Source organism: Sebastes fasciatus, chromosome 2, assembly GCF_043250625.1.
Source record: "Sebastes fasciatus isolate fSebFas1 chromosome 2, fSebFas1.pri, whole genome shotgun sequence".
NCBI classification, from domain to species: Eukaryota; Metazoa; Chordata; class Actinopteri; order Perciformes; family Sebastidae; genus Sebastes; species Sebastes fasciatus.
In genome coordinates this window covers 10,263,930-10,285,990 of record NC_133796.1, presented here as the reverse complement: position 1 = coordinate 10,285,990, position 22,061 = coordinate 10,263,930, and the positions used below count along the sequence as shown (strand labels likewise).

Genomic DNA, 22,061 nt, shown 5'->3' with positions numbered 1-22,061 from the left:
AATATAAAAAAACAGAGTTTTTATTGGATGCCCAGAAACGGTCGGTGATCAAACTCAAACAGCCAAAAGAGCCACAGTGATTTAGTGGAGCGAAAATCCATTATGGCTCCATCCAAAGGTAATGACTTCTTCAGGCCTTCCAGCTGATTCTCCAGAACAAGAGTGGGAGGGGATGACACACACACACACACACACACACACACACACACACTCACACACACACACACACACACTCACACACACACACATACATCGGACAAATCAGGCTTTTGTACAGAACAGCGTGAGGTCCTGAAAGAGTCCACGCTGACATCACCTCTCTTTAAGTCTTTTATACCTTCAATCACTCACAGAGGCAGTGGAGACAGCAGCATCTCTATTTAAACTGAAGTGGCTTACGTATAAGTAGTCTGGCCGATACAAACTACTACCTGATAGGAAAGGAAATAGGAAATAGAAGAGGAACTAATAGCACTGATATCGAAGGTGCTCTATACGATATCCAGAGAATTTATATAGCACAAACAACTATTTACTATGTAAAGATATAGTGGAATAAAGTCTACCTGAGCAGTCTGTGTGTGTTGTGTTGACATCGCCACACGTGTTTTTAGTGCATGTTCTTGCATGTGACAGGGACCATTTTGGTCATATGTGACCAAAAATCTGTCAAGTGAACAAACATTTTCATTGGTCTCACCGCTACGCCTGACATCTAGCAGGTTTTTGTGAAACCGCGCCCTGTGCTCCTCCTAGAGCGACATCACAACCATAAAACATAACCTACCGGTAGTTCAAAATGAAGAGAACTATTGATTGTTTTTCTTGTCAAGAAAAATGCTGCGGTGCCCGTTACACCTGTCCCCAGCCCTGAACCGCCCAGCCCAGACCGGTATCGCCGGCGGAGAACCGCTCCACCACCTGTCTCTCCCGGTCCCCGGTAAAAGACCTAATCCTGATCAGAAGCGCCTGGTGCACCTAAATGAAAAAGACGCACCATTTCAGCCAATCTAAAAAGTTGGAGCCCTGTGTGAGCGTGCCCCAGCTAGCTCAGGGCAGCCATTCTGCACTGCACTCATACAGCAGTTACAGCTGATAACGCCGCCCCGACCGACGGCGTCATCGCGGAAGAGCAGCGCCCACCCTCCAGTTCCCCCTCATGTTGCTGTCGTTTCCACAGCTAACGCTGTTAGCACTGTTAGCAGCGAGCCGTCTGCTCAATCGTCGCCATGTTGAGAGCCGTGTGGAAGCAATAGAAATGCTCTGAATTTCATATTTAGCACCTTTAATCATTACATAAAGACATAAAGCTAAACATTATGGCAACAATACAGTAGAACAGGGCAGCAACACACTATGCTACAGTACATGCTCCACATAACACTGAGCTTAATATAAAAACTGGGGGGAAAAAAATCATCGACAGTGGTAATAGCTCAGCCCGGTGATATGCTCAACCTTCAATATGCTTTTTCTTCCCTGCACCATCCCAGTAATTCATAAAACTCGTTGTTACCTTGAACAAGGCAGCTGAGCTCAAATGAGTCTGGGAAAAAATCTGAGCAGAGAAAAAAGTATGAAAAATGCTTTTCAGTCTCTTGACAGAAAACGCTGAGGTGCCCTTGAGCAAAGTGGGCAATCTTAACATATTGTGCGAAGCAGCGAGTGTCGCTGGAGAACCGCGTGATGCCCGGTGAGATCGCCATGCAGTGCAGTATTTAAAATGACGCCCTACAGTGTCCAAGAGAACTTTGGACCTTGCCATCAAGGAGATAAATTACGCTCTTCACCGCTCCTGCTCGGAGAGCACTGAAACTGCATTTGAAGCACCCTTTTCCAAAGAGCTGAAATAACTCCTACAGTAACGCCGGGTGCTATGAGGATTAAAACATGCTAAGCTCTCGACGCTGCCAGCAATATGACGCAGTGTCTCCTTTTAGTCGAAAGCGAGTGTAAAAATAAGGCAGTGCTGTAACACAGATTCCTGGTAGATTGAGATTTTACATGGTTGTGGGTGGATAGTATAAATAAACTACTCTTTGTGTGTAAAATGCATTGTCATCTACTGTGGAAAGGTGCTTTTTTTATAAAAGGAACATCTTACTGCACGGCAGATGCATCATTAGCAAGCAACTGTGGCACCAATTAAATGGTATCTCACAGACTGTATACAAACACAAAGGGTCAAACTGCCTTCATGCCACGGAGGCATGGAGTTGCACTCTATGTGATCCCTTATTATCTGGTATTTATGATATTTTATTTCTCATCAGGATTTCAGACTTTTGTGTCGAACCAGTTTGTTAGCGCTGCTTAAATCCATATGACTTGCCATGACATTGCAAACACGTCTGTAAAGCCTCATTAACTACTGTATAAGACTCATCCTTGATTAGAGCCAGCTTTAGGCCAATGCAATAATTGCCACCCCCTAAATAATTACAGCGGAGAGTTCTTTACCGGGGTAAGTAACGAACTCTAATCCTGTAAAGTAGCTAATTAAGGGGTGGCATCGGCTAATGCTACTTTACACCATGCTTACGGTAGGAAATGAGGACCGCGCATGGTTTGAGGTGTGAGGTGGCATGTTATTAGAAAACAGTGGGATTAAAGAGAGAAAAAGTGACAAGTGCTTGAAATTGACAGAAAGGAGCAAAACCAGCTGAGAAGAAGAAATGTACATGAGGTAGGATGGGATCATAAGCTAGGGTCCACGCACCTCGCCGTAACGTGGTGCTTCTCAAACTGTAAAGGCGTGACAGGCGGTACCAGCGTCACCGGAGGAAAATGTGATACGCAATTAATGTTTTGACATCAGAAACTTTTTCATGGCGGGACAAATAAATCGTCTCTTTATACATCCACGGTACAGTAGCAATGATGTTCAGTCAGACAGACAGTCTGTAGGTTTACAGAATGGACAGATATTTGACAGGGACAAAAAGAAAAACAGACGAACAAGACAACATACTCAACTGACAAGTAGTTCGAAGCTTCATTCATAGTGTTGACATTTTAATTATTTTTAAACTTACAGAAACATTAGCCTACCTTCCACCCTCTCTTCCCTCCTCTCTCTCAAACACAAACAGAGCGAGCAATGTCGAAACTTATTGAAAAAAAGAGATCGTAATTATTTCACTAAATTCACAAAATTCACTACATGTTTTTATCCAATAAAATATTCTGCTTTAGTCCATATTCTTCGTCTGTGAGCCTGTCAAAAACAACAGTTTCACTGCGTTTAAAAATGGTTTTCTCTCCCGTACGCACCTGTATTAATGGGGCGGTCTAGCAGCAATCCAACAGCACCATAAATTACATTAATATAAATATAAATAATAATGAAGGCGGTGGGAGATGGGGAGAGATCAGTGTTTATTTTATGTCTGAAAACTTTGGCAGCTGACAAAACAAATTAAGAAGACCTTTAGAGACATTATATCCCGGTCACGTCAATAAAAACCCTCATCCTACCAACCAGTTTAACATACTACGACTACCAACTGAATAACTATAAGAAACAACTATCATCATCAAATATTATCTTATTTCTTCTCAAAACATTATAAGTTATATAATTAATGTCATCTTAACGGGGGGCGTGAAGGTATTTCTTCCTCTAAACGGGGGAATGACAGTAAAAGTATGAGAACCACTGTCGTAAAGCGACACAGGGGTGTTTGTTTTGCGAGCGATACACAAACTCGCCCCCCACAAACACACCAAACACGAGCAAATGCCGCTACTCTGCCTGCCAACTGATAAGAGCTGCAGTTGGGTGGGCAAACACTTGAACCTGAACCACAGGACCTGAGCCGCTATCGTCTACCTCTCTTCTCTCCGCTCTCTGTTCCTAGATCAGCGCTACACGACAGCTTCCGCCTCTTCCACAACGCCAACGCCAGAGTCACAAGCAAAACCTGGAGCTGACACAAAATGAAAGCTCAGCATGCACAAAAGCCATGTTAATCCTATTGAATTTCTCAGCGTGATCGACAGCATCGAGTCCGCTAATTAATTCAGGATCCCCTCTGCGATCGCTCCACATAGCAGACAGAGTGAACGCGTGAGGTGTATGTACAGCGCACAGGCCTCGTTTGCATGCACGATGCCCTTTAGTATTGATCCAGCTGTCTATATACGTGCATGTGTATGGGTTTGTTGCAAATGTATGGCCTTTAGCGGGATTCAACTGCATAAAGCAACACAGAACTCCAGTGTCCTGCAGCAATCACCCAGACCATTAAAAGTCCTCTTGGGGATAGGACTAAAGTGCAGTAATAAACATGTAGTAAAAAGTAGGACAGTAGCTGCATATGTACATTTTCTGATGAACAAAAGGTTCTGAGGAGAAGATTAGCTGGGGGAATGGATTCTGCACAATGATGCAACTGGCAGAAAGGCGAAAAAACAAAGCTAACTGTCTGCCTGCCTATCTCCCCGTCTGCCTATTTGTGTAGACTTACCTTTCATACCGAATTTGGAGCGTCGGCCGTATTTGTTGATGAGAACAAAAAGGACGAGGAGGAGGACGCAGGCGAAGCCCGCCAAACCCACGGCGATGGAAACCTGAGAGAAATGAAATGCTGCGTCAGACTACTGTGTTCACATCGTAATCCTCCAGATTTTTGATCACCTTAAATACTGTGAATCAGAGTTTAATCCACTAGATTGTGACTGCTGCTTTCTCAGAGATTACAGCAGTCTGGGAGAAAAAAAAGTTCAACACCTGTCTCGGCTGCGATGTATTCCAGTTGATGGAACGTAATTTAAATGTGATCCTCATCTACAGCCAGACTCACTCACAGTGCAGTTTAGAAATAAAAATGCAGTAGCCTGTCTTGTCATCATCATTACTACCAGTTATGTCTGATCAGATTAGTCAAATTCATTTGGATAAGTAAAGTACTACTACTGAAATATACACACCTTCTTTTTACAGTTTACACAGTACATTTGCTTGTTGTTGTCACCAACAGGATTTAATGTTCTCATCTTTAATGCACCCTTCAATAACATAATAAATAGCTGTTTTCTTATCAAATCAAAAAGGAAATAAATTAGTAAAATTAAGATTTAAACTGAGCTTTCCTGCTATGACAAGTCAAAATGTCTTTCATGTAAAAGGTCTATTGGCACGGCGAGCCTGTCAAGCTTTGGATTCATGTGTTAGAGCGGTGTGCTGTACTGAGAGAAACACCAAAAACACCAAAAACACGAGAGCAAAAGTGTGAGGAATTCATTTCACCACGTGGTTATCGGCTGTAGCGTGAGCTGCAATTGTTAGCAGGTCCCGCTAACTATTTTAGTTGCAGCCTGGTCTCACTAAATGGCATATGAATAACACAGCAATTTCTTAGGTCATTAAAATTTGTGTGTTATTGCAATGCATTTTTTGCATGTCATTTCACGCCATGGAAATAGGCGCTCAGAGCAAGTGCTCCAGAGGTTAGGTGTTAGATGATGTAGTATAAAGAGCAAGGAAATCTGCATAAGGAGGAGTACGGGGTGGGTGAGTAGGTCAAACAACCACATGACTTTCACCCAGGGGACCTGTAATAATGTCCCCTGTGAAACCAAAAGTCAACCGTTGATTTATTTACGTTGACTACTTAACTCATGTACTGTATGTATACGTTACTTAATTTACATAACAAACGTCCTTAGTTGAACCCAAACCACGATCTAGTGATCTCGTTAGTACTTTTTAAACAGAAAACACACGTTTTATATTGTGATATTTACTGGAAATGACTTGCAGGCGATGTGGTGGCGATCTCCCTCCAGACACCTGCCACCTAATTTAGGAGTTGGACGAATATATCGGCAATAGGCCAATGGCTATTGAGTGACTATGAGTACATCGCCGGTTGTTTTTTTTGGGCGATTTTGTTTGTCCTTTTATTTAGCTTACGGGTGGAGGGGGGTTGAGAGGAGGGTTGAATGATTTGGACTTTTTTTTTATTTTCTTGGCCAATTTTGACAGCCCTAATAACCGGCAATTATCAGTGTTCTTAATTACACCTGTGCTTTTCCTGCTATGCCGTGTAAAAAATATCTGCCATTAAAAAAGCCCATTAACCATGAAAGTGTTTCTCTACTGAACTACAGTGGAAGAACTCACCAGCACTGGTTTCAAAACCTGTACAGAATCCCCCGTATTACATACAATGTCAGCAGCACACACTGCAGGATAGTGTTACCATCATCGACATCATTAATGTCCAAACACACAACTTTGAAAAATGACTAGCATTGTTTGGTGTATTGTAGTCTTTGTGTGTCAGCGGCAGCGCTGCATGTCAACACACAGTACAAACCCCTACAAGGGCCCTTTGACAAAAGCAGTTTAGATTCGTGTCGAAACACACAGCAGCTCTGTCGAGTCCGGGGGCAACATCTTTAGCAGCTGTTTCATCAACATCATTAAGGAGAAAACTCACCCCAAACGTATCTTCATCTGGTCGGTCTGAGTCACCGTCTGACGGCGATGAAGTGACTGCAACACAAAAACACAAAACGGGCATCAGTGGCTGAGAGTAAACCTTTAATGGCTGTGCTTTACTCCAACACTTATTTACAGTAAACGAGTAGTAAACTGAGTTTTTGTGTTATTTCTTATTCCGGTGTACTCTCATGCACAGGGGAAGCAGTAGAATAAGCCGTTTCTTTCAGTCTACTATGGTTTAATTCACCGTATGAACCTGTTTATGCACCTATAATCACATTAAATAAGTGTAAGTACACTTACACGGGTTAATGCACAGTCTAACAGGCTAGAATGAGATCACCTGATGTTCTCTCTAGTGTATATAATTGAGAGAATATTTTCAGTATCTCCACGAAGCCAAATGGTTTTGTAATAGTTGAATATATTCTTTGGTGCTTTCCTCATTCGGGTGTCTCTCATTTCATACAAACTCCTGAAAATAAGTGCGTCTGCCCCTCGTGTTTTTGTGAGTATTGAATACAAGTTAAATCTCTTGACATAGACTGAAATCGCCCTCACTCTAGGGAGTGGATTGACGTAAACAGGAAGAACCTTGAAAGCTTGAAACAATGTGAGAAAATGTTGATGAGCAACCCATTTCTATGTGTAGAGGCATATAAAAGGCTTTCAGTTAGAAGCCTGCACAGCCTTAAAGGCACACATAAGTCTGACACCTGTCACAAAGTTCCTTACAAAGCCTGAAACTTGCTATCTGGAGTTTTAGCCACAGACCCGAGCCTCAGATTAAAAGTAACAGAAAAGACATTGTGAAATAGTTTTTTGCACAAATGCATGCTTGTGCTTGCACATACACAAAGACAGAGAATAATTAAAACAAGATGCTTTTGAATTATACAAGCAGAAAAACACAAAAGAAGCTCATATAGCCGAGAGCAACAAATGTTAAATTAGGTCAAATTAAACGAGTTCCAACTCAAACTCAAAAATCTGACCCAAGTTTTCAGACAGAACTGGATCATGCTGGACAGTCAACCGAAGTCATATTAAAGTCTTGAAATAATCCTGAAGATGTTAAAATGCGATATGCCACACCTCTACAAAACAGCAGAGGTCCGGGGAGTGAAAGGAGAAGAGGACAGAGACAGAGCCATGAAACGAAAATGAACTGGTGTCAGGGAAACTCCAGTCTGAGGCCTCCAGCCAGGACATCAGAGAGTAATTGTGGGCAAATTAATGGCCACATGGTAGACTGGCTGCCACTGGCTCAGACACACACAGCACACTAAAGTGCATCGCTCTGTGTGTGAGTGTGTGTGTGCCCTAACTACCATCCCCTCTGTCCTCTCCTCCCTCTGCCCTCCTCTCTCCTCAGCAGCATTAGTATCAGTCAGCCTGTCAGTCTCCCTTCTATGGCTGAACTCCCTCACACACCGCTGCTATGTTTCACACTCTCATCACCTAAACACCTCTCCCCCACCTGCCTCGCTCTCGGAAGCTGCGCGGGTATGTGTGGCAACATGAAGTCGTTGCCCGCCTAATAATGCAGCTCGCCACCCGGGCGCCGTCCATCCGTCTCCATCCCCGTCCGTGCTGCTTTATAATCCATGGCTGATTAGAAAGAATGGCCTCATATGCGAGATGGAAGAATACTCTGATGAAGGTCAGAGATCAGACCAGCCCACTTAGTTTGAGCCGTCAACAGTGAGGCTGCCACAACAGCCTGAGGCCAAAACCACACATCACACGCAGGAGATTTACGATGCAGTGTGAGAGAGCGGGCCAAGGCATCGTTCCAGCAATATGACTGCACTTGCCGCTTCACAAACATTCACACATCACCAGCTTATCGGGGTGGGAAACTAGCCTGTTTACACTTTGGCTGGTTAGTTAAGGGTTAGAGAGGAAGCATTATGCACGCTGAGTTGCTTTTTCCCACTTAAGAGAATAACTAAAACCTGGGGCGTCCTGGGCAAATACCAAATGACGGCTACGTCCTCAGTTAAATTTCTTTGTGTCATGTCATACTCAGTCTGTCCGATTTTAGATTTCTCTGCATATTGAAGCGGAGGTCATGGGGCTGTAGTGAAAACTTGCATTCTTTCTAATAGCCAGCAGGGGGCGACTCCTCTGGTTGCAAAAAGAAGCCTGATTGTATAGAAGTCTATGAGAAAATGAGCCTACTTCTCACTTGATTTACCTCAGTAAACATTGTAAGCATGAGTTTATGGTCTTAATCTCTAGTTTCAAGTATTTTCCAATACAGCATGATGTTCATTTAGTAAATTATGGTCCCATTTAGGCTGCATGGTGAGTGCAGTGGTTAGGACTATCGCCTCACAGCAAGAGGATCGCAGAGGGGCCCTTCTGTGTGGAGTTTGCATGTTCTCCCCGTGTTAGCGTCCCAATTGTTGACTCTAATATGCCCGTAGGTGTAAATGTGAGAGTGAATGGTTGTTCGTCTCTATGTGTCAGCCTTGTGATAGTTTGGCGACCTGTCCAGGGTGACCCCGCCTTCGCCCAAATCTCCCCCATAAAAACACAAAAAAAGGCAGAGAAGTGTCTGGTGAATTTTGGAAACCACGAGCCACTGAGTGGCTGCTGCTCTGCTTTAGAGATCTCAAACAACCTGAAAAAAAGCAGTTTAAATCTCTTGACAGTCTGGGGGCGATCCAAGCAGGGAAGTGAATGACAAATGCTGCCCCTCCTTCTCGCTCAACCACTTGAGATGCCCCTGTGCAAGGCATTTGAATGAACATAGCATTCGGTATGAAGCTATGTTTAGCAAAGCCTTCCTGGAGATTAATAATACAATCAGGGTCTTGAAAAATGAGCAGCAATGCATAAGAGCTTTTTATATAACACTGCACAAAGTGAACAAATTTCTCCATGGTTACAATCTTAACAGTGATAGTCCAACAATAAGAGATGTGTTTGCGTGTGTGTGTGTGCATAATGATGCCAAACAAACAAGTAGTACAAAACACAACCAAATAAATAGCAGGATTAAGTTTGAAAATACAAACACTCACCTAGTTCCTCTAAGTCTGCAAAAGAGAAGACAGAGAAAGTCACGCTATGTCAATAAATTGACACAAGGTATTAACCTTGGAATATTGACCATGGGGAGAAATTTGCCAGTCTTTGTGGGTTTATTCCCCCTCCCTGTGAACTCGGGATGAACTGCAAGAGAACAATCTACCTGACTGAACTGTGGATGAACCCTGGCTGTGATCCAGCCAGCAGGGATCAGCTCCACAACCTGCATCCCGCGAAGGGAGATTTTAATAAAAACTAAAAGCTCCCAATAGTTCTACCACCGAGGACAGAACCTGTAACTCACACAACAGGTAGTTTAAGCAAGAAATTCAACTAGTCGAAGACTTGTTCCGATCGTGATGCTCATTTCCAAAAAGTGGGCCATGCTAGCTCTTGTGGGAATCAGGGAGTTACTTGGCAGTATTTCTTCTTTTCTCCTGTGCTTTTATTCTAATTTAAATCCAGAAGAACGAAGGCGATGTTCGGGCAATAAAAATGTGTTAATAACCCTTGTATAAATGACATTTTACCCACGAGTATACTCTCAATTGTGATTATGGGGACATCAGTGCTGCCAGCTGCCAACAGTGCATAACTCATCAACCACAAGCACAGCAGAACTGATCCACTCACCGCCATCTATGTCTGGGTTCATGAGGAAGTGACCATACACCGTCTTGGTGACCGTTCCCAATGGGTTGCTGGCCTCGAGAGTGTAGTTGCCATTGTTGACGTGCGTTGGGTTCTGGAAGGTCAGACAGCCCTCCAGGTAGTCCTGATAGAAGTCCATCTCAGTTCGGATGAAGTTGTTCTTGATGATCTCCTGTTGCTTGTAGAACCAGCGCAGCTTGGGATGGGGGTAACCCCGAACCGTGAACTCGATGCAGGTATCGTGGCGCTTCTCGGGCTCAGCCAGTCTCAGGATGATTGGGGGAACTGCAGCGAAGAAGGAAAGAAACCATGTCATTTACATGACAAATAACAATTTTAGGCAAACTGACACACCACTCATAGCATGAGGGAAAGAGCAGTATGATCAGCTCCTGGATCACCCAAACGGTCTATTTTCCGTGTTGAAACCCTCATCAGTTTGTCTGATTCTTGCGTTATTATTAGGGCTGTCAAAGTTAACGCGATAACGTGCTGACGCAATTCGTTTTAACGCTACTAATTTCTTTAAGGAATTAATGCAACTTACCATTTTTAGGTTGTAGCAGGCTCAGTTTTAAAGCTAGAGTGAAGATACTGGCATGAAACTAGAAACCCTACGAAATCCATTGGTACCAACTATGTCATACTAGCTTGTCAGGAATGAGGCTAAATAACAATCCAAACTTACACTAAATTTTGGCGAGGATAAACTGTCATGGTCATTTTCAAAGGGGTCCTTTGACTTGTGACCTCAAGATTTGTGAATGAAAATGGGTTCTATGGGTACCCACGAGTCTCCCCTTTACATGCCCACTTTATGATAATCACATGCAGTTTGGGGTAAGTCATAGTCAAGTCAGCACACTGACACACTGACAGCTGTTGTTGCCTGTTGTGCTTCAGTTTGCCATGTTATGATTTGAGCATATTTTCTTATGCTAAATGCAGTACCTGTGAGGGTTTCTGGAAAATATTTGTCATAGTTTTGTGTTAATTGATTTACAATAATAAATATAGACATACATTTGCATAAAGCAAGCATATTTGCCCACTCCCATGTTGATAAGAGTATTAAATATTTGACACATTTTTGAGGTAAATTATGAACAAATAATCGACTATGGACAATCATGCGATTAATTGCGATTAAATATTCCAATCGATTGACAGCCCTAGTTATAATGTTAGTTGAAGTATTACAAAGACCTTTATGTGTTGAGAAAGTTCCACAACCCTTGGGCTGATGAAAACCTGTCCTAACACTTTGAAGAACCTCAGCAGCAGTCTAAACACAAAGTTGTTTTGATTTGTTCTGGGAAGCATGACATTTAGAAGGCAGGTTTCTTGCCTGGGAGTGGCAATGAGCCTTTTACTGTGCGTTACATATTGCAGCAATACATGGGGTGGTGAGGAAAATACAAACAGATAGAGGGACTCCTCTTGCTTGAAATAGACAGAGGAATCTCCGCTGCACAAAGAAGCACATAGCCTCTCTTTGCTGACGCGCAGCAACACCCCTCTGAATCCACAACGCCGCCAAGCTGAGAGGCAATTTATCACTTTAATACCATCAGATACATTTCATAAACAATTCATACACTGATTTGTCTTTGCAATGAGTCACTCTTGCAGCTACATCATCAAAAGGAAATATTTGGCAGACGGTATTACCTGGCAGTCTCTCTCTGTGTCTGTTCTACATACCAGACACCCTCCCCACCAACCCCACTGCTCACACACTCATCATCCACCACTGCTTTGTCTCTTGCCGGGCTTCGATATCTATAGGCACGTGTGAGCAATCCTGTTTAAATTTGCTAGATCGCGGTTGCATGCGTGTTTATGTTGTCGCAGCTGCCCCAATGAATCCCCACCTGCTGTTTCATGCAATGTGCTACTAAATAGTACATGATTTCTGATTATAACTTGAATCAAGAAATACTCTAGGGCTTGGGTTAGTTAAGTCAATTAGTAATTAAAAATACCAAATATTTAATGATTACAGGTACCAAATGGGAAATTTGCATGGCTGGATTAACCTGTTTGGAGGCCCCGAGGCAAAAGTTTGTTGTTGGGTCTCTATTGACTCCACCATACCTATGACCCTTTGTGCATTGTGTATGTAGCCTCCAAGTTCCCATTACTATAGGAACAGTACACTAAGCAGATTATATGGCAGCTTCATTGTTTGCCCAGACATCCAATCAGTAATATTTATTGGGCCCAGGTCTTCTCTGTGCTTAAAAACACACTAACACCAGCATGGCAAGATGCTCAAGATGACAATGTTATCATGCCGAGCAAGTGTAATGTATACCATGTTCACAACTTTTGTTTAGCGTGTTAGCATGCTCACATATGCTAATTAGTACAAAACACAAAGTGCAGCTGAGGCTGATGGGAATGTAAATTATTTGGTCCAATTACCTGTGAAAAAGTTAAAATGTTGACCCCAAAATGGCCCCATATAAGAAGCTGAGGCTGTCACAATTCATCCTGAGGGGGGCATGAATGTCTGAAGCTACTTTCATGGCAATCCATCCAATAGTTGTCAAGACATTTCACTTAAAACCACAAATGTCAACCTCATGGTGGCGCTAGATGAAAAGTCAGGAGATCTCCAAAGTCCTTAGGATTCATCCTCTGGGTACATGAATGCCTGTACAAAATGTGTTGTCAACCCATCTGGCAGATGTTGAGATATTTTACTGGATAAGTGAAAACTTTGACCTGCTGGTGGTACCTAAGAGAAAAACGTCAGGGAATCCCCAAAGTCATTAGTATTGATCCTCTGGTGACCATGGCTGTGGTCGAATAGTCCAAAAGAAATTACAAACCATGTATTTTACAAGCAGCAACCTCCGGTGCTGAGAAATGAAACCAAAGCGGAAGTGCCCGATTTTCAAATGGCCACTTGAGGCCATGGATCAAAAGGGCTCCAAAAGAGAGTCAATCCCCATAGACTCCCATGTTAAAATTCCTGACTTTACAGCAGAAATAAACATGTTTACAGCCTTTAAAAAAATTTTTTTGGTCTCTATAGATAAAGAGGACATTACTTGTATTTGGGGTTTCTCCAAGAATATGTTTACATGCTTTAATGTTCAAAAAACATTTAATTTTTCTCATACCAACTGCGCTGTAGCACCTATTTTCACCCTCGGTCTGAAACGCTCCGTTTGAGCTCTGCTGCGTCACCTGGACCCGCCTCAGCTCCACCTCTTTGCCCATTTTTGGATTAGCTGCGAGTAAAACTGTGTCATCACTGCCAAGATGGTGACGGCCGGAGCCATCCAGCTTCACAACGGCTCTTCAGAAACCTATGGGTGACGTCACGGAGACTACGACCATATTTCATACAGTCTATGGTCTTTTCCTAACCACTTTTCCTAGGAGAATTCACAAGGACTGACACTAGGCTACGGATGAATGAGTACAGTGACAAACTCAATGCTCTACAATTCAAGTATGGATTCCTGTCAAAAAGGAATCACACCTCCTAAGAGGGATGTTTCAGATTTATCCATAGTTTACATTCACACAGCGACGGCGGATGTTTTGACGGCTGAATGGTGTGTCGCGTCAAATGTTGCTACCACAAGGAATTGTGGGAGGCATTAACACCTTTCCTTTTGCAAAAGGTGATCCGTATAATGGACCAAAAACCCTATGCTAAAGGAGATATGAAAGGAAGACTTGAGGCACCTTTCCTTAGCATTTAGAGAATTCAACCAGCTCTTATCATGGCTGCCACTTAGATACTTCCGGGTGAGATCCTTCCCTTAGCAAAAAAAGACTATTCAACCGCAGCCCAGGAATGTCTGTACAAGGTTTAATGGCAATCCATTTAACAGCGGCAGAGATATTTCACTCTGAATCAAAGTGGTGGACCAACCAACCGACATTGCGATACTGCCTACACGACAGGGCCAACATGAGGTTATAGCGCAGAATCTGTTCTTTTGCAGTGCACAGCCATAATTAAATTTGCAATTACGTAAATTACATATAACTTAAGCTTAGTTCACACTACATGACTTTCAATGTGGTCAGATCGCTGTACTGCTCATACTACTCAACTTGCTATCTTGTAATCGTGCGTCTTTAAGTCGCCGTGGTTTTCACACTAGATGACTGACCGGCGTCAGGAGGTCACACACTACAAGATCTTTCACCAGGAGGAATCCCAGATGAGGTCTCCAAACTACGCGAGAATAACACGGTAAATGACGCGATACCATGCGCCAGACACATTGCTGATGTTGTTTTTGGCATATGTGTTTACAAAACAGCCTGTTTCCAACGGTTTCCACCCTCTTTATAATTATTTATTCCTCTAGGTGAGACAACAACTTTGCTCCGTGTGGCATATGCAACACATCCAGTCTGTTTTTAACCCCTCCTCCCCCGGGTTTCCCTCAATTTGTGTCTCGTGCTCTCATTGGCTGCAGTTCGTGGCCGGAGTCCCCGACAGGTCCAGATATTTAGCATGGTAGATATCTTTCTGTTTGCAATGCATCGGCGAGGGTTGGTGAATCTCTCGGCTCGCGTCTTTGAGCCGTTCACACATTGTGTGATTTTGGAGCGGAAAATCAGGGCTAAAGTCGTGTCGCGTGAACAAGGCATTATTGACACCCACTTAACTAAGATACTAAGATCAGATATAAACACTTTTACGAAGTGGTTGGACAACATGTTGACGTATGAACTAGTTCTTTTCTAGCATAACCACACCTTAAGTGTAAACACTGCACTTGGGCTTTATCATTAATAGACTGTGAATGATTGGTTAATATATAAATGATTGTCAGATTAATTGACAATAAAAGTAACTGTCTCTTAAAGCTCTGGTTATTATTATAACTGCCGTGTACCAATGGATAGCTCATGTTTTCAAACCAAATAATCAGCCAGTAAAAAGATGAATAATGCAGTTATTGGTGTTTGAAAGCTGTCATTTCAGAAACTGCTTTGCTGATATTGTTCCTGCTAGACAATAGTGACAATAAAGTCATTCAATTGCACTAAAGGCTAAGGCAAGTGGATGTGTGAACGTGCTGGTGTGGGGGCGTGTGCAGAGCTGTGATTTGAAGCGCATGTGAAGAAAAGAGAAAAGATAGAGATGAGAGAAAAGAAAGAGAGGGGAGGGAGGAAGATGGGCACGAAGTGAGGGCGGTATATAGCTGTGCAGCATAAAGACAGAGAGACAGAGAGACAGAGAGAGAGAGAGAGAGAGAGAGAGAGAGAGAGAAAAAAAAAATGAAATTCTTTCGTTGATGGACAGGCAGGGGCCGATCCATTTTTCCCTCAGCATGGCTGTCACCCCGGTCTTTAGGGCGCTCCATACTGGTCCCTAACAACATGGTGTCCTTGTGGCACTCATATAGATGACAAGTTTTGATAACTACATGCCTTTGATCAGTGAGAACACTGAATGCAAGGCTATTTGTACAATGTTATCTAATGGTAACACTGGTGGCATATTTCAAATGCCATGTTCCAGCCAGATAGGACATCATGGCTGGCGGTGACAAGAGGAGTTTCGTGGGACAGATATCGCCACATATTCCCTCTGGGTTGTATTCAACCTGTAAGAAGCAGCACTGTCATATTATGTAGAGTCCCTCGAGGGAGGCAATCACCTAATTTCCTCATTAATTACAGTGGAAACCACTTATAGTGATCACGTCTGTCCAGGTCAAATTGATCACCATAAGCCGATGATTATTATAACCAAATTTTTTTTTTTGTCCTTTATTTCTCATACAGATTACCATATAATCGACATGTGTATACGTATTACATTAATACAAAGTAATGAAATGGACCGCTTTGCTATTTACAGGCTCGCTGCCAATTCTTCGGCCTTTTCCCTCACCAAGAGTGAGACATTGCCGTTTTTTGGCCGGCTTTGTATCACTGCAGAGCGGGCGATGCATGCAGAGCGGGCGATGCATGCAGATGGACGGCGCCCCCTGTGCCGGGGCTCTTTGGCCTTTGTCTGTATACTTCTGCTCCATCGCAGAGCCGGATGAGGGTGTTTCACCTTAAAAACAGGTGCTTTCCCCGAGCGCATTTGTTTTTCATTCAGAGAAAATTACTTTATTTTTCCTGTCGTAATTTTAATGTGCACGTAGCATGAGCCTCAGGTATCCAGCTGGAAAGCAGAGGGGTTACCAAGAGGCAAAGTATCAAGGGAGTAAAGCAAAACACACAACAAAAATGTAATTAACATTAATCTAACGTAGTTTTAAAATGTTTTTCCATTTGTTGTCATCTATTAAAAGACCCGAAATAAACACTTTAAGAGGACTACTTGATTACTATAAGCAAATTATTTAAACAGCATTTGTATAGGATAGAGCTGTCAAAGTTAACGCGATAATAATGCGTTAACGCAAATTTGTCTTAACGCCACTAATTTCTTTAACGCATTAACGCAATCGATCTTTCGGATATTGTAGCAGGTTCGGCTTTAAGGCAATAGGGATCATCATATGCATCATGCATCATAAGTAACTAGAAAACCTAGGGAATCCATTGGTACCAACCATGTCATACTAGCTTGTCGCGAAGGATTTTAAATAACGCTCCAAACTTACGCTAAATTTTGGCGAGAAAAAATGGCATGGCCATTTTCAAAGGGGTTCCTTGGCCTCTGATCTTAAGATATGTGAATGAAAATGGGTTCTATGGTTACCCACGACTCTCCCCTTTACAGACGCCCACTTTATGATAATCACATGCAGTTTGGGGCAAGTCATAGTCAAGTCAGCACACTGACACACTGACAGCTGTTGTTGCCTGTTGGGCTTGAGTTTGTTATGTTATGATCTGAGCATATTTGCAAAATGAATAAATGCAGTACCTGTGAGGGTTTCTGGGCAATATTTGTTATTGTTTTGTGTCGTTTATTAATTTCCAATAATAAATATATACAGTAAATAGTACATTTGTATAAAGCAGCATATTTGTCCACTCCCATGTTGATAAGAGTATTAAATACTTGACAAATCCCCCTTTAAGGTACGTTTTGAACAGATTAAAAATGTGTGATTAATTTGCGATTAATCTTGATTAACTATGGACAATCATGCAATTAATTGTGATTAAATATTTTAATCCACTGACAGCCGTTGTATAGCTTTGTGATCTATACAAGCAGTTGATCACTGTAACTGTGATCAGTATAAGTGGTTTCCACTTATACTGATCACAGTTACTTGCTCTACCCGTAGAGCCACCCAGGGAACAGAACTACTAACCAAGGCGTTAGTTTGTATCTTGTTCTCAATAGAGAGCTACACCATGCCTATACAGTAGGACTAAAGGAAAAACATGGCCAGTTATGGGAGTCCACAATGCTGTAGAGCTGCTATTGTTCCAGGCAGCAGCAGAACAATGGGTCTGCAGAATTTGCATTGTGGTTAATTACAGTTTCGCTAAAATAGGGAACTCATCTTTGAATGCAGAGAATGTTACTTGACGGCTGGTAATTTCGCTGTCAATCAGATTACTCCCTAATCAGAGCAGCAGTTTAAGCTATTTTATGACATTTCCAGAGACAATAGGCTGCACAGGGGAGGAAATGTAATTACCATCCGAGCATGTGGTGAAAAATTAATAAGTTAATTTGCAGCACCAGCAGAGAGTGTCAACAGGAAGAAAAAATGCCTGGAGATGTACATCCATAGAGTGTCCGTGTGGGGGGGAAGCCCTGAAGACTAGATGTTGCAAAGTCAATCTGTCATTCTAGCATGGTCCTTAGCAGCTCGGCTTCAGTAGGGAGTGTTTGAATCGGTGACAAATCTCCCCTGTCCTGTAGCGTGATGCATTGCAAACAGCCACAATACTGTGTGTGTGTGCTCTACAACAGCAAGCTGGCTACAAAGAGAAAAATGTCAGGCACTGTTAATAAATATTGGCTTTGAATACAGTCTGTCCCAAATCTGCCCAGGGCCAATCCACAGGGTAAAGTTATTTAAGAGCTGACATATATAGCGTGATTCATGGTCTGGCTATTAGAGGGACATTCTGATGGTTACCAAATCATTGCTTTATCATTGCTGGAGGTATTTTGTTTCCTTTTCTCTTTCCATTCAGATCAAGGCTGAGCTTTCATGTGGGCTGGAGGGTATATTCCTGCTAATTGGCTACATCAATTTCACTTGGTTTGTAACTGTGCAGCACCTCATTGCATTCTAAATGTACCTGCATAATTTGGCTGTTCTGCTTGATAAAGGAGATTCTTTTTTTCCTGTTGTAAATTATTCTCTTAGACTGTCACTGTCATTAATACAAATTGTGTTTCAGGCTCCAACATAAGTCCATCAAAGCTGCCACGGGAGACATGTTGTGCAAAAGAAAATCAAAGTTCTTGCCTCCAAGCGTTCGTACTGTACCAGACTTACAGTATTGGTCTTTGCTGTCTGACAGATTTTGTCCAGGTCAACTAAAACTCAATAACAACCATCTCTGTCCCAATCTATATGCAGCAGAACTTTGGAAATATAAAAGAGAACCAAACTAGAATTACCGCCTCTCAGTTATATGCCTCCACCCACCAGTCAAGTTGCAGTTTACATCCATGTCTGTCGGTCGTCGCTTCATTATTTTATCCTGTTAGACATTTGTGTGAAATTGTCATAATTAGCATTTGAATTCTTGAGCTATGGCCAGATTTTAATGAATTTATCCTCGAGTCCATTAGACGTTTGTGCCAAATTTGAAGAAATTCCCTCCAGGCGTTCCTGAGACAGCGCAGAGGCATAAAAACATCCAAGTTATAATATCTCCATATAACCAAGTATATACACAATTAATATCACAATCCCGATAGAACACAGATAGCATGCATCATAAACTGTTATGGTTACCAGTAGAGAAAAGACTCGCCTTAAGCCCAACGACATTCTTTAGTAACAGCATTTATTCTACTAAACCCAAGTTTTTATACAGTCAAATTACCAAATGCAGAGACGTTCACAGTCATTTCACTAGAACAGCAGGTGATGGCCAAATCATGTTACCTCACTCAAAATCTAATGCCTTAAAAAAAGATGGTCATATATCGTGCCATCAATCATTAGAATAGCTGCCCTCTTTACATCCGTCAATCCTCTAACAAATCCTCATTCAAATACCATCTAAGAATCCATTACTTAAGCAGCTGATCGATAGTCCAGTGTTGGTCATGTATGGTTTTTCTCTTGTTCCTTTTCCCTGATGATGGGCCTTGAGGCTAACTGGTTGTGGAAGATGTGTATGAATGTGAAATTTATATATGTTTGGAAAATTTGAATGTTATTTAGTGTAACACAAATATGATGTTGTATATAGTATGTATGTGATAAATGTAATGTACTTGATTTCGGACCCCAGGAAGACTAGCTGGTGCCATTGGTATGAGCTAATGGGGATCCTTTTTAAATAAATAAATAAATAAATAAATGTCCCCTTCCTTTAATTCATTGAGCATGAGCTTTTTATTAAAACAGCTGCAAATCTGCACAGACAGCTCCGTCACCTACAAAATGTGTTTTATACTAATTTTCTTTACAAAATATATTTTGGAGGGAACATTTAATGATGGTTGGTTTATGGTTGAGCGTACAAAGAACAGGACAGAGTTTGGGTCCCATGTGTTGTTAAGTTTAGGCTACAAAACCACTTGGTGAAACTTGCCTTCACTGATTTTTTTTTGGAGCTTCACTCACAGAAATATAGTATCATCACCTTTTAAATTGATACGGTGAACAAATTAGAAAAACAGCTTATTTACACATTTAGCAGACACAGAGCATTATCATTAATTAATGTTTTCTAGTCACCTGACAAATCCAATATTCACTCTTGTTTTTTATTATATATCTGTTTCGCCTTCTCTCTCTCCTGAAGGAAAATGTTGTCTTTTTAGCTGCTAAATGCTACATTATGTTCACAAGTTAGTCGCTAACTGCAGTCCGTTTTTCAGAGCTTTTTGCTGAAAACAGCTGCCTGCTGCCTCTGGAAACAACATTGATGAGAGCAGTGAGAACAGATCAGATTATGGGAGAGAATCACCGGTGTTAGCCAGCAGATCTACCGTCTTTAAAGGGGAACACCTGATATATGCTTTGACTGGCAGAAGACTAACAATGAAGCTGTACAAATGTCACTTCACCACTGGAAGTTAATACCAGCATTTTCAAATTGTGCCGTCTTTTGGTGTACTGGATTATTAATCGTACCAGCCTGGTAGTCCCCAGATGAGTTGATGGCCTCTAATGTGGATAAGCCACGAGCTCAGTGGTCGGCTGAGATTTCATTCCAAACAATCATTAGACCAGCAGTGTTCGCTGATTAGCACCCTCAACCACAGAGCAGCATAATTTCACATTTTAAGCATTAATGTCTTATTCAGGGGATCCATGAAGAGTGAGCAAATAAGAAACGCGAGTACTGATGGAGACGTGACAAACGTTGTATTGACAGAATTCATACTGACAGAATGGCATACTGGTCAGATTGCTGAACAGTAGCGCTAAATTAACGCAGAGCTGTGGATTGTTTTTTATGGTTTTTAGGTTGTTTAATCATTTTTATTATCAGGTATTGTCTTATTTATTGTTGTATTTATCTATTGTACTATTTATACGTTTTAAGGGCTGAGAAAGAGCCAGGGTAAAATGCATTTCATTGCATTTTACTGTACATTGTACTTTTAAATGCATATGACAAATAAACTTGAAACTTGAATTGATGATATTTCTGTTATTGCACGATTGATGGAAGTTGTTAGTCAATACAGATGTTCACACTACATTCATTATTATACACTATTACTTATCCCTGGACTAATCCTTACTGACCCCACATTTACTCAAGAGCAAACAACATGACAACGTAGCATTTTTAGCCTCACCAGCAGCATGGCTCTAGGAGAGACAATATCGGTCTGTCAGTCCATCACTTTGGTCAAGACCAGAATATCTGACTCGTCCTCCAGCGCCACCATGAGGTTGACATATTTGGCATTTAGATAAGTGTCTTGACAACTATTGGATGGATTGCTATGAAATTTAATTGGTATAGACATTCAAGTTCCCCTCTAATTGGAATACATTTCATCATTAGGTCAAAATTTACATTTATCCAATACTTTGGTTTTAGTTGCTACGCTAATGACATCTCCATCAGCCTCAGCTGCACTTTGTATTTACTAATTAGCAAATGTTGGCATGCTAACATGCTAAACTAAGATGATGATATGGTAAACATTATACTTGCTTTCAGTGGTGGAAGAAGTATTCAGATATTTTACTTGAGTAAAAGTAGCAATACTAATATACTGTATATACACTACAGTGTAAAAATATTCAGTTACAAGTAAAAGTCCTACATTCAAATTTGACTTCAGTAAAAGTAGAAAAGTATCAGCATCTTAAAGTACTAAACTTAAAAGTACTCATTATGCATTATGTACAATATTTGTATCTGAAATGTGGTGGAGTAGAAGTATAAAGTAGCATAAAATGGAAATACTCGAGTAAAGTACAAGTAACTCAAAATTGTACTTAAAGCTGAAGTAGGTAGAATTGCAGCAAATATGATTAAAAAAAGTTAGATTTATAAAACGGTCACTAAATCCTGACAGTAGTGCATGAGACATGTAATATGAAAAAAATCATGTTTCTCTGTGTCCTCCGGTGCTCCTAATGTCGTCTAGAAGATTTCACATAACGGAGGAAAACAACCAATCAGAGCCGAGCTGGAGCCTTGCCGTCTCTGAGCAACTGTCAATCACTCTGATCAAACGGTCAAACTAGGAAGCGCTGATCAAATATTAATCAATATTTTGTTACTGAAACTAGAAAGTTTGTGACCCGGCAGCAATGTTGAGATCAGTTGAGCAATCTTTTTCACTTTACAGCTAAACAGT

At 41.6% G+C, this 22,061-nt stretch overlaps 1 protein-coding gene across 8 annotated transcripts in view; it reads right to left on the bottom strand.

Moving 5' to 3' along the window:
* The window catches only part of ntrk3b (neurotrophic tyrosine kinase, receptor, type 3b), a 241,698-nt gene that overhangs the window by 92,214 nt on the left and 127,423 nt on the right, over positions 1 to 22,061 (bottom strand). For 5 of the 8 annotated variants that reach the window (XM_074661256.1, XM_074661274.1, XM_074661297.1 and 2 more), the window contains 4 exons: positions 10,124 to 10,426; positions 9,484 to 9,498; positions 6,447 to 6,502; positions 4,470 to 4,572 (listed from right to left, as the gene is read on the bottom strand). In XM_074661256.1, coding sequence (XP_074517357.1) covers positions 4,470 to 4,572; positions 6,447 to 6,502; positions 9,484 to 9,498; positions 10,124 to 10,426 — 477 coding nt within the window. The remainder of the gene's footprint in view (positions 1 to 4,469; positions 4,573 to 6,446; positions 6,503 to 9,483; positions 9,499 to 10,123; positions 10,427 to 22,061) is intronic. The other 3 variants (XM_074661289.1, XM_074661306.1, XM_074661282.1) reach the window with 2 other exon arrangements.